The sequence below is a fragment of the Haliotis rufescens genome, unplaced genomic scaffold, assembly GCF_023055435.1.
Source record: "Haliotis rufescens isolate VD_foot unplaced genomic scaffold, xgHalRufe1.0.p SCAF_2, whole genome shotgun sequence".
Lineage (NCBI taxonomy): Eukaryota > Metazoa > Mollusca > Gastropoda > Lepetellida > Haliotidae > Haliotis > Haliotis rufescens.
Genome location: NW_025963890.1, coordinates 41,002,901 through 41,016,348, shown reverse-complemented (window position 1 = coordinate 41,016,348; position 13,448 = coordinate 41,002,901). Strand labels below are relative to the sequence as shown.

The 13,448-nt window shown below is 38.4% G+C and overlaps 2 protein-coding genes across 2 annotated transcripts; both read left to right on the top strand.

Annotated features, from left to right (window-relative positions):
* The first annotated feature begins 467 nt into the window (after positions 1-467).
* Positions 468-7,469, top strand: LOC125381937 (fibrinogen C domain-containing protein 1-A-like). Its single transcript, XM_048399307.1, has 4 exons — positions 468-536; positions 645-797; positions 5,636-5,750; positions 6,823-7,469. The coding sequence occupies exons 1-4, from the start codon at positions 468-470 to the stop codon at positions 7,467-7,469; spliced, it is 984 nt and encodes a 327-aa protein (XP_048255264.1).
* A 2,916-nt stretch (positions 7,470-10,385) lies between these two features.
* On the top strand, positions 10,386-12,298 carry LOC125381936 (uncharacterized protein KIAA1958-like). The gene is made up of 2 exons (XM_048399306.1): positions 10,386-11,515; positions 12,172-12,298. The coding sequence occupies exons 1-2, from the start codon at positions 10,386-10,388 to the stop codon at positions 12,296-12,298; spliced, it is 1,257 nt and encodes a 418-aa protein (XP_048255263.1).
* Positions 12,299-13,448: the final 1,150 nt, after the last annotated feature.

Genomic DNA, 13,448 nt, shown 5'->3' with positions numbered 1-13,448 from the left:
AGCCAATCCAATGACATTAATCACATCCAAAATATTTATATACACAACTTTTATTACAGAAGTATGACAAAGAACGTTTTAATGGAAAACGTGACATAATAATTACATCCTATTAAGTTAGTATTGCTTATCATTGATCGTTGTCGGCATCTACGAGGACAGGAGAAACCCCTAAGAAGCAATGATGGTTCTTATCACCTATTCCGCTCACAGATGCGTGTTGATGAAATCGATTGATGTCGTTCTTTGGTTGCGTAGTTTCCTTTTAGTCATCTTTATTATTATTATTATTATATTAATCTTTATGTTAATTGTAAACATACTATAGTTACCATTTTTCATATTGTCATACCCGGAATACAAAAACACACTTTCGAATATGTTCAAAAGCACTTGTGATGATTGTGATGATTACGGCTACAGATGACAAAGGGAAATCAGTTATGCAAGTTTAGCCTCGATCTGAGATGCAATGGTCCTTCATTAACTTGTGTCACAAGTGGAAGCTTCAGATGAGGTTATCATCAGAGATGGATGTAAGCATTCTCCTGGCAGCTTCTTTATCGGTTTGCACGGCAACATTTTCGATAAGCGAGTCGAAATTTGTTAAGCAGTTTTCTGAAACTAATCCTCCAGTGTTTCAGGACAAATCGTTTGCCTTCGGCTGCGTTGGGAGATGTTCCTCCTCAAGCACCTGCCGAGCCACCAATGTTCTTTTTGCCCAGAGAAAATGCACCTATTACACCTTTGAAGATTTAGAAAATCTGTCTGGCTTTGATGATGTCCTGTATCGCAAGGTGAGTATTCATTAACTCTGAGTGATTGAGTTACAATTTTACGTACACATATCAAATATATACCAATGCGTGTACTAACACAAGTTATTCTGCACGCACGTCAACAACTTATATTCCTTCATTGGACTGAAGCTAGACTCAATCGCATGGGGCTTAATATGAACCCATTTTCAGGACCTCAAACGCCACTGTGCTTTTGGAAAGGTCGGGCATATATCACATGTCCAAAAATACACAATTTTATATGTTTGATTTATCCCAAATTGTTTTTAAGTTGAATACCCTGTTTCTCTGTAAACGTTGTTTAAGGGGGATAATTGCTATGTATAATTGTTCTGTATGTGGCAAATGCAATGTTATTAAGTCGACAATATTATAAGCAAGATTAAAATAAAACTGATATAGTGGCGTGTAACATTACTGGAATGTTTAATTAGTGCTCAACGTTGTTAGCGGGCGTACGTACTCTCATTGCAATGGTATTGACATTTAAGCGATTGAGGCTTCTGTTACTTTGTTTGGCACGGTGCTTGGTATGTGAGTAGATATTATAGTGAAAAGCACAGAGCGGATCAGCAGTCGGAGGTGATTTCACTGGCGGTGACTGTTGTAGTATAATCACTTTAGATTGTTGAAATAGATTTATGCTGAGCTTAGATGGGTTTGTACGAGATGCCGTGATGTCTTTGGTTTACTCACATGCTGTTGTGCACATAGCAGATTAGCCAACATATTAGCTCAGACGATGAAAGCTATATTATAATTACTTAAAAGTGTTGGATTTGGTTTGTGCTAAGCTGTCGGTTTAAGTGTGTGGTATACATTGCATGTGAATAGTCATCATGGTGGAATTTCGCTTATTATTAACTATATTAAAAGCAAGTTCGGCTCAGCTTAACATCGTTTGCAAAGTGAACACACTACGACAGTAAATGTATTGTACAACAGACGCAAGAAAATATAACAAATGTTATAAATACAAATTATTAACAAGGGAGATATGAATACTAATACCTGTACATAGTAACTTTACAGTGAGTGAGTGAGTGAGTTGGGTTTAGCGCCGCTTTTAACATTATTCCAGTTATATCGCGGCGTGTCAGCTTAATGTGGGAGGAAAGCCCGAAGTGATGCAGGTCTAAGACGTTTACCACTTCGGTGAAACCCACGAGCACGGGTATGGTGCTGACAAACCTAGAAACATAATCGGGGTGAACCGGGATTCGAACCCACAATCATAGGTTTCTGGCGTGTCCAGGGGACGCAACTCTGCACAGCGAATCGCGGCGCCTCAGACGACTGGGCCACCCGTGCCCCCTAGTAACTTTACAGATCAAGAAATCAACACATTGAAGTATTTAGATTTTTTATATATTGTTTTACTTATGTCATTATTGTTTTATGTTTTCTTATCTACACTTCCACAAGGCACAAGACTTGCTTAAATTTAAAACAAATATTCATTCACTACAGTGAGATACTCTGGTTATTGAGCAAAGAAGAATCCAGTACCAATCAAAGTGAACAGTATGCAATCAAAAACATTAAATCTGACCCAATGTTATACAAAGCAATCGTATAATACGTCACAACTGATAGTTTTAAACAATCAGGCCGTTTGTCAATAATAATGACGATATCAGTGGTATTTGAAGATAAAAATAGAACTTCATACTTATACTCATACAAAATGAACTATTGTATTTGCACAGTAGTTGAGTTCATGCTTTCATTGGCAGCTTCAAGATACTGAATAAGATATAAACTGCTTAACAAACTTTTATAATTCGAGATGTAAGTTCATCAGTAACTGTGTTCAAATCCCCCGATGAGAATAATAAATCACTATCAATATTCAGCATGTCAGTATTAAACTGAATTGTGTTTGCACATTACCATGAGCGTGATTGATAAATTACACAGCGTCAGGTGTTCAAAGTGTTTTAAGGTAGAAATTATGCAAAACGCATATTTATCAAATTTCTCTTTGCTAGAACATTCTATTGTGGATTTTCAAAAATAACTTCGTTCTCTCTGCTGTTAAGAATATTTAAACAACCAGTACTATAATGGGACACTTATTACATGTTATTTGCGCACCCGGATGTTCAAAATCACAATAAAAATGCTAGTATCCAATAATTCTGTTCAAGGGGCGGTCGGGTAGCCTAGTGGTTAAAGCGTTCGCTCGTCACGCCGAAGACCCGGGTTCGATTCCCGACATGGGTACAATGTGTGAAGGCCATTTCTGGTGTCCCCCGCCGTGATATTGCTGGAATATTGTTAAAAGCGACGTAAAACCATTCTCACTCACTGAAATACTAAATAGACGAGGACCAAGCATAAGCCAGCTCTACAGACACTGGTTCTCACAAACGCAGCAAGGTACCTTATGCTGATAATTGAAAACAGTATTGTCAACCTTATCTTATGCTACTTTAACAATTTATCATATACTTAGCAGTGGGATATTCTGTTCTATCCAGTGAAATAAAGTTTTGATGCACCTGTCTCATTCTTGGAAGGTAATATAATGCAGGCACCGCCTGTAACGTATGATTCCATTTGAAATAATCTTTCTCACTTTGGTTATTAAAAGCTGCAGGGTGGAATGTTAATTAAGTTTGTGGAGAATATTGTGTCACTGTGAATCTTCATGCATAGATCTAAATATGAAACATCGGCCTATTATATTCCTAGTTCTGGTTGGTAGACCAGTGAACGGGGGTTTGCTTTTTGACCATTATTGAAAGGTCTATCACATCATCGATAGACCTGCTTTGTAATTAAACGTCTTTGCCAAATTCCCTTTTTTAGATCTTGCAAATCCGGTCAAAACTCCGATTCATTTACATAAGAAATTATCAAGAATGGGCGCACTTCTTGCCTCAATGTCTTCGCTCCAAAATTCACATAAATGTTCCTAACGAAGAAGCCAAGCAATTCATATATTGTTTTCTCAGAAATTTGACAAATGTGAAGATACAAATGTAACTTTATCTCGTCACCACGTTTAATTTTTTTTGGCCTGTGGGATATAGTGGTGTACAAAGATGAACATGGCTCTTTTCTGAGATTGCTAAACATTCGTTGGTATTCCATATGGCATTAATTCCACATGTCTCAAATACGTTTTTGTGAATGTAAAGAAAGTCCTACATTGGTTGTGTTAAGCATTATGGTTAGTCTTTGAGACAGTTATTTGATGGTATATTTGCCGAAATATGATTTTTCATGGTACACTATAGAGCAGAAACAATACATACATGGGGGTTTCTAAATAACCTCAGTCGCATATCACTCAGAATTGTATTAAATTATTTGATTCCATTGTTGTATAATACATGAACGATACCTAATCAGTTCAACAAGACCATATTGGAAATCAATAAGTTAGTAACCCTGAAAATTGAAGGTTTTGCTGTAATTCCCAAACGTCGCCGGCAGTGGGTATTCTCAAAGGCTCTTGACATCTGAGGTTAATTCCTTGGCCCCGAACAATTTATTTTGCTTGACACGTTCAAAGACTCACCACAGAAAAAGAAACACTAGACAGATTACATTTTCCAAATTGGATTGGCTGAAAACATTTTACGAGTTTGAACAATGAATATATTGTCACATGATTTCATATATTTCAGTAATATTTGACATTAAAGTGTTCAATATCTATTGTCCTATTTTCATGTCATTCACGGAGTCACATTTCATTTGTTTGTTGACGTCACTGAAGTTTGATATGACGTCATTGTTCTTGAACTATGGCGTTACTTGATATCCGATATTTAATGTTAGGAGTATGCGATGGACATCTTTTCGAGAATATATATATCTGACCTTTTTGCAAAAGAGGTTTCAAAAGATATTCTTCACTTTTATATTCAGTTGTAAACGTGACATAATATTTACATTTTGGTGATAATTATAGTGCTGAGTTCCATTTATGTATACTGAACAACAAAAGTTCCTGTGACATTGCATAAAAGTCAACTTTTGCATGGAATGCATGCTTTTCTGTAGCAGTTGCTTTTTTGTGTCTTGATTCCATACATGTACTACAATATTGAAAACCAAACTTGACTTGTTTGAAAAATACACTAAAATATTGGTGTCACGGGAACTTTTGTTGTTGAGTATATATACACATCATTAAGTCTTTGAGTGACTGTGATAAAATATTCATGGTATTCTTCGTTCTGACTGTTTTGTACATAGACACAGCCAAGTTCATTAATATTTTTCTTAACAGATGAGACCCAGTTCATGCTTTTAGAACTATCAGAATGTAACATCATTTCATAATATTTTCTTGGATATCTAAGCAAAGGCATATACAATAATTTTACCCAATATAACCTATGAACCTTTATAACCTAGCCTTAACCAGTGCGTGTATAAACAGTGATCTACCATACACAACTGCATTTGGTGTGTTAAACTCCCAGAAATATTTTACAAGCAAAGACGTGTACTTACGTAAAGTCTGACTTTGTCATACCTCATATATCAGCACCATACAACAAAATAAGAATATGTTTTGTATTCAAAATCTTTAAAAGATAGATGAAGGTTTAAATCACTGATGTTTTTGAGATTTCTTTGCTCGATAACACTTGGACATGATATTTTATTTTAGATAGACACCCAGATATTTGTATTTAGTAACAACATCTCATACTTTGTCTTTATAAAACCACTACGAGTTATTCAGCTAAAGGTGACACTTTGGGGAGATCCACAAGCATCAGGCATGGTGTTAGATCATAAACAGACTGAATTATGGATTCGTCACCTGTCGCAAAACATACATATGTAATGGATATGCGTCGTTGTTGCAGACTTACCCGCCATCCCCCGTGTGTCAGAATGGAGGCACCTGGTCAGATACTACCAAAACATCCTGTGACTGTCCTGTCAGCTTTACTGGTACATATTGTGAACGCTACTGGGATGGTATGTACTCAGATAATAATAGTCCTGTATGTATATGAAACTGAATGTAAATAAAAAAAACAAAAAAACTACGGTTATAACGAACACGCTTATAACGAACTGACGGAGTTAAGTTTTGGTCCAGGCCATTGTATATGTTGTATGTATGCTTATAACGAACTACGGTTATAACGAATTAAAATCAGTGGTCCCTTTGAGTTCGTTATAACTGTAGTGTACTGTACTACTGAAAAAGATTACCCGATTCTTTCATATTACTATAGATGTCATACCAGGTCAACTATTATAACATAAAAGCATTAGGTGATCCTAACTCTTAAGTAGTACATATAGGTTCATATAACACAATGATCGTATAACATGTCTGTACCACCGGTCATTCTTTCGTTGCAAAACATATCGAACTTGTGTACAAAATTAACACGCAATCAACTTAACATCTTATGTTCATAGATTTTATCCCTTTAGAAACTATTTTATTGTTCCAAGAATTGAAGATTAATACAGTAGTCCTTCAAAAACATATTCCAGATAGCATGGAATGGCACATTAAACTCTTTGAAAATTTAAAGGGTTGGAAACAGACATTGTCCTATTTCAAACCAAAACAGTCGCAACACACAATCAGATTAAAACATAACATGTATTAACAGAGAGGTAAGAATCAAATGATGAGAATATTGTACAGGTGACCAATTTGTGTAAGGGTTATTTTTGTCAACCTTTTTTACAGCAATAAACTTCTCCATTCAATATATCTTCAATAAATGTTGAATAATTTGTTTTAGATAACTTGTCTTACAATAGATGTATAACACTGCATATAAAATAAATATAAAAGATTGTCAATGTATACAAAATATCTTGTCCGTTTACAGACACGGGATGCTACCCAAGGAAACAACAATGTTTGTAAATGTGATTTTGCGTTTGGCGGTATGTTTGAAGAAATGCGTATTTGATAACATTGACTTCCTCAAAATGCTCCCTCTAATCGAGGGTGTATTTTACTTACAGTAAGCACTTTCATATGGATTCATCAATATATTTTGTTTGTAATGATTGGTCGCAGATTGTTCTGAGGGATTCAAGATGGGTATATCATCAGATGGAGTTTATACCATTCAACCAAGACCGTATGGAACCCCTTTCCAAGTCCACTGTAAAATGAAGTACGGTGGACGCACATCTGTCCAGAAGCAGGTGTCTGGCGACATCGACTTCTACAGGACCTGGCAGGAGTACAGAGACGGGTTCGGGACTCCTGGGGGAGATCACTGGTTGGGTTTGGAAAAGATGAAAGCCATCAGTGACAAGACCCCAAGCAAAATGATTCTAAGGTTAACCTATAAAACGGACAAATCTCCAACATGGAAAAATATTATTTACAACTATTTTAATCTGTCAGACGAGCTAAATGGTTTCCGGTTTGATTTTATTAGCACTAAAGTACCATCACAGAAGAATGCATTCAGCGAGGCCATGACTGATCTGAAAGGAGCCAGGTTCAGCACCAAGGACAGAGACAATGATGAAGACCCTGCTGGAAGCTGCTCCCAGACACATCACTCTGGTTGGTGGTTCAGAAACTGCACCTTGTGTAACCCTAACGGTCAGCTTAAGCCAATTCCCAACACAGCCAGTGATCCTGATGACGTTTTCTGCGGTGGAGATACAAGGGGTGTGAAAGAGACGTCTATTTCTATAGGTGCACACTAATCTCCACATCACCATATCCGCAATTTTTGTTCATCATTCGCTTATAATACATGTCTATTAATTTTAGTGGATACCAATTCTGATAACCCATGATAACACCATGTGTTCGGAGAATGCATTGTCTAAAAACAGAGACATTCAAGGTAATGAATAATATGTTTACTGGTGATTAATGGTTAATAAAAAAGAGACATGCAGACTAGTCTTGCAGTATCATTATCCTGTGGCATTTGAGCAATTAAGTGAATATGCGTGTGGTTAAAACTTGTTTACTTGAATCCGACTAAACCTTGAGATATTCAACGTTGAAGTTGCATTGAGGATATTGAACATTGTTAGTGGCGGGTGCCTTAGGTGGGGCAGAATACGCTCACCCACCTTTTCGCGAACACCTGGTATCATCACTATTTGATGGTGATTCTCTAAGAACACGTTCAAAGTCAGAATATCGTAAATCGACTCGCTTGTGTCACATTTAGATCAATATTTCACATTAATCTTTTGTGCTGGCTGTCGAAAACCAGTCCTGCCTACATTGTACTTAACACGAAGCATTAAATTGGACCAAAAAAAAACGATTTTCGTGTGAACACATCGTTTAGGCAGTAGATGAAGGTTGAATATTTCATCACAAGCAATTAAACCGATATTCAAATCACCAATATTCCAACTCGACCCGTGCTTAGAGCATTGTCAGTGTTGAACATTCATAAATATACTTACATTGTGCAAACCCGTTAAATATTTCAACACGAGCAATTATATCGAACTTTATTCACTAATGTTCCAACACTACGCATCCTTTGAGCATTGTCGATGTTGAACAGGCACCTACGCAGACTAATTATCGTTTAGCGTGTGGAAATTGCATTCGTAAAGACCTACGTTGTGAAAACGGAATGGGTTTATTTCTTTACAGTTTATGTGAAATAAGTTATCTGAAGCGTTTAGAAATCTTCTTTCAGAACGTGTAAACAACATCTATAAATATGTTACATTCTCCCGGCGACGAAAACTCCTGATCTGATTTGAATTAGCATATGACTCGTCTTGGCAGTAGGAATGATACCGTTAACAGTATTGGTATTCTCTTGATAGCACAATTTGATGCGTGGTTGATTTACCTAGCAGGTGACATTCTGTTTACGTAACAAAAGAATTGGGGGCATAGCGGGAGTAAACAAGAAGAAAATATAGTGTCATCGGGATTTGGATTGATCTCTGCAACATAGGCTAAATTGCAGTTAACAGTATTTGTATTATGTTTGATAGCACAATTTGATTCGTCGTCCCTAGCAACGGACAATCTGTTTACTGGGTATCTCCACTTCAATACGTAATACGTAAAAAGTGTGTGCATCTATTGAAAAAGCCAAAGATAATATTTGAAGACATATTTAATGAACAAAAATCCTTTGTCATGTGCCACACAATGCCAACAAACACCATGTTATCAATAATCAATCAGATCACTGGTCAAGTACTCGAAAGTATCTGACCAAAAAAGAAACTAAAAAAAACAACTTCATTGTACAAAACACCTTCAGTATGAAATACATGATGTGATCACAGCCTTGCACCGCCGTCTCATGCTCCAATTAAGTGTCTTGATGGTTGCCAAGGGAAGAATGCACTACTCTTCAGCAAGGGCATTGCCGAGTTTCTGTGTTAGGCTACGTTTGAATTCTGAAATATTTCTCGATTCATCAGTGAAACGTAATGAAGTCCAGTCCTGGTCTGTCCAATTGACGTGATATAGACCATCAGCCTAATCCAAACGTACCTGCCTGCGAATGCATGCCTTCCGAGACCAGCCTCACGGAGGCGATTACGCACTGAGTAGAAGAGTTAACGGCACCGGTGGTCTGCAGGTCATTTCTGAGTGTGGTGGCAGTAGTCACGAAGTGATGACATTTTGCTGCAATCAGGAGAAACCGTCTTCAAACGTCTGGTATCGATAACATGCACTGCTAATAACACGTTGGCTGACACCAAAGACATTTTGCAACGTAACGTGTTGCCCCAGTTTTAAGCATTCCTATGCATCTGCCTAATTCTTCGGTCGCTGAGGGGACATAAGAGTATCCAGTTGTTGCAATCCTATGATAACGACGTGCAACGATTCTGTTTCAATATATCCCCAAGCACCTGGTGGACATTGTGCCCATGACTGCATGCCTCTGTCCTTTCATCGTGAAATTAAGATACTACAGAGGTTACCCAATCATTGTGTACCGGGATAGTTCAATCTTTATTTGTTGGATAATATGTTTATGCCATGAAAACTCCTAGGATGTTACGTTAATGGCGGACGTTGGGTCATGGTGCCCATTGGTATATTGTAAATATAAGCAGGTACATGTTATAGTGGGTGTGAGAGAAGGAATACCTTTGAGCATAAATCCAGAATACGGCTGCCTGAAAATAGTCGAATCTGAGATCAACAAACCAAGAGGAAGTTTAACGAAACCACGCCATCGGCGCATGGTCACACACAATCTCCAAAGTCACAAACCCTAACCACCCAGTCCTCTTGTAACAATCATGACATGCTAGGGACATATTCGTCCGCAGCAAAAAGCTCTTGGAACGATTGACATCAAAGTCAATCACGAGTGTGAGGAAGGCGAGGCTCAGTCTCTTCATGTCACAATATGGGAGCCGGGACAGGCCAAAGACGCATATTTATTCATTGGATACTATTATGTATAGGAGAATGTCCGAAATCTCGCCATTATTTTCGCACGTGAAGCTTGTTCGAGGCCGTTAGGCCGAGAACAAGTTTCACGTGCGAAAATAATGGCGAGATTGAGGACTTTCTCCTACTTAAAACAAAGTTCGATCAAGTTGATGCCTCAAACTAATCTTCAAGTGATATCCACGTGCCAAACTAACGGAGGTGTGTTCTAGTTGTACATGGTCATGAACGACGTTCGACTCGGCAGGGTTGTCAGCATTAGTGCGAATGATTCCGACAACGATTTATTTGTCACACAAAATAGTTTCACGAACACTTTTGAGGTGGACGTTAATTCAGATTTTGAAACTCTACTAAATTTGGATTCAAATGAACTTCCAAACTTTGGTAAATGTGAGTTGATTGATCTCGAAGGGTTTTCCTCAGGTTCCGACACTGATCTGTACAAAGCAAGCCAAGCAATTGAATCTAACCTTCTTGATATGCTACCTTGTAACACTCGCTCGCCATTAACTTCATCAGAAATACCTCAATCACGTGGCGCTTCTGAACAAAGCATAGATTCAAGTTCAGCAAGGTTTGCCAAGCAAACATCTGATATTGACATTAAGAAGTTGTGTGATTCAGCATACTCATCAAATACTGAAAACAAGAGTATGTGGGCAGTTCGCTTGTTTCAAGGGTGGGTGAAGGAACGACGTAAGAGGGGCAGAACAGAGGACATGGTATTGAACCCTGACATTGTGTCACTGGCTCAGGAGGAAAGGGAGTTAAATAAAACATTGATGTATTTTATGATTGAGGTCAGAAATCAGAAGGGCGAGGAATATCGCGGAAATACTCTTTGTGAAATTGTCTCATCCCTACAATATTATATCAGAAGAAACGGCAGTCAACTGATTTTTTTCGAATCTCCGATGTTTCAAGGATTAAGGTCCGTGCTAGATGCGAGAATGAAATATTTGGCAAGACAGGGAATCGGGATAGTGAAAAGGCAGGCTGAAGTGATCAGTGTGGACCAGGAAGACATGTTGTGGGAGAAGGGGATGCTGGGGGAGGGTACCCCCCAACAGCTATTAGATACAATGGTGTATTTAATTGGCCTCAATTGTGCTCTGAGGGCTGGTGATGAGCACCGATATCTTAGAACGGGCCCGAATTCACAGTTCGAAATAACAGTAGGTGCTGATGGGTTGAAAGGTCTAAAATACATGGAAGATGTGTCCAAAACAAACAGAGGTGGGTTGAAACATCGACAGTGTGAACGAAAATGCGTCAAAGTGGGCCAGAACTTGGAACGTCCAGAGAGGTGCCTTGTTCGGCTTTATGAAAAGTACATGTCACTCAGGTAAGTTATCAATGAATTTGACAGTATGTCAGTGATATCAGTGAAGTAATTTTTAAGAGTATATTGGCAAGTTGATTTAACTGTCTTGGAATTTTCAACTCAAGTGTTCATAACACGTCACCTATTATTATGACTTCATTACAATTTAGTGACGCAATTTCCGGGGTAGAATGGGTCCTCGGTATACCCTGGCTGTCCTAAAAGGCGACACAATAGGAGTGGGGGAAGTGGTCATGTTATGTGTTCTGGTTGTTGTCGAGCCTTCGTAGATCGTTGCTCATGCCGTCAGCCACTGGCTGTCTGGTCCAGAACTGCTCTATATTTTTTCCCCATTTACATTTATTAATAGGCCGCCGCGATATAACTGAAATATTGCTGAAAGTGGCATGACCAACCAATTATATTTGATCCCAATGGTGTACACGTGACTTAACAAAGTTGAAGCAATACATATTTCAGCATCGATGGTAAACGTGAACAATATTTCACTATGATGTCATACTATATTGGGACGTCATTAAGTTTAATGACGTTAACAAAATGAACTTCACGCCCCTGTGCGCGGGACATTGTCATTACTGGCTTTTACTTGATCGTGTTTAGACATTGAAAATACATGTGTATATATAAAAAAAATAATTTAATGTTATTTTCAGACCTAAAGACGGAAAATGCAACGCATTTTACTTGAGGCCCTTGAAATTTGTGAGAGAAAATACATGGTATCCTGACATTCCGGATTGGATTACATCCTTTAAGAGGCACTATCGGAAGACTGTGTAAAGTGGCAGGTTTTAGTGGTTTTTATTCCAACCACTCCTTGAGGGCCACCACTGCAACACGTCTGTATGACTCTGGCCTAGACGAACATCTTATCGCTGAGAGGACAGGGCACAAGTCTGTGGCAATACGAAGCTACAAGGTATAGTTTGTTGATACATTTGCGCTGGTTTGTATTATATGCTTGTCCGCAAAATACTACTAGTGTTATTAATACGCTCTCATGTTATCGAACGGAAAGCTCAGTTGTGTGGGGGTCACTTTGAAAATGAAAACTTTTTCGTATATGTGTGACATCTAAAACATGACAATGAAAAATCTAGTATTTAGTTGAAGTATAAGGGGGGCGGTCGGGTAGCCTAGTGGTTAAATCGTTCGCTCGTCACGCCGAAGGCCCGGGTTCGATTCCCGACATGGGTACAATGTGTGAAGCCCATTTCTGGTGTCTCCCGCCGTGATATTGCTGGAATATTGCTAAAAGCGGCGTAAAACCATACGCACTCACTCACTTAAGTATAAGGGGTGGTCGTTAATGAAAGGAAAATGTTTTGGATGGGGCCAAATATGGATGAATATCGTTCATTACACGGATTAAACAAACCAGACCATTTCCATAACTGAAATGCATTAATTTATCATTTAAACGTAGAGGACATCTGCGGAGATGGAAGCCCGTGTTGACAACATCATTCAGAGGAAATCAAGTAAACCTGCATCCCCAACTGAGTCGACAGTAATCAGATCTACGTCAACGGCATCAACTGCATCAACTTTGACCAGTACCAAAGAGACTGATGATGACACAGCTTCGAGGAATGGACGCGATCTTAAATTGGTTCTCAGGGATGGCGTTGTTTTGTCTCTAACATTCTGAGAATAAACGTTGGGTCAACAGTGACATAATCTTGTTATATTTTGTTGAAGTTAGTGAAGAGTATAGGACGCATTTCCTGTATCTTCTCCCGAGCATGTATCACAAAATAATTTTGCAAAAATCATGCTGGACTATGGGAGGGCGACCGCTCTTGTTTAACTATGGGAGGGGAACCTTTCAAGGAAGACTATGGGACGATTTAGTACCCATACTCAAACTATTGGAGTGTCAGCAAAATGACTGCGTCCACCCAACTGTCATTAAAGTTCACGTAACTTT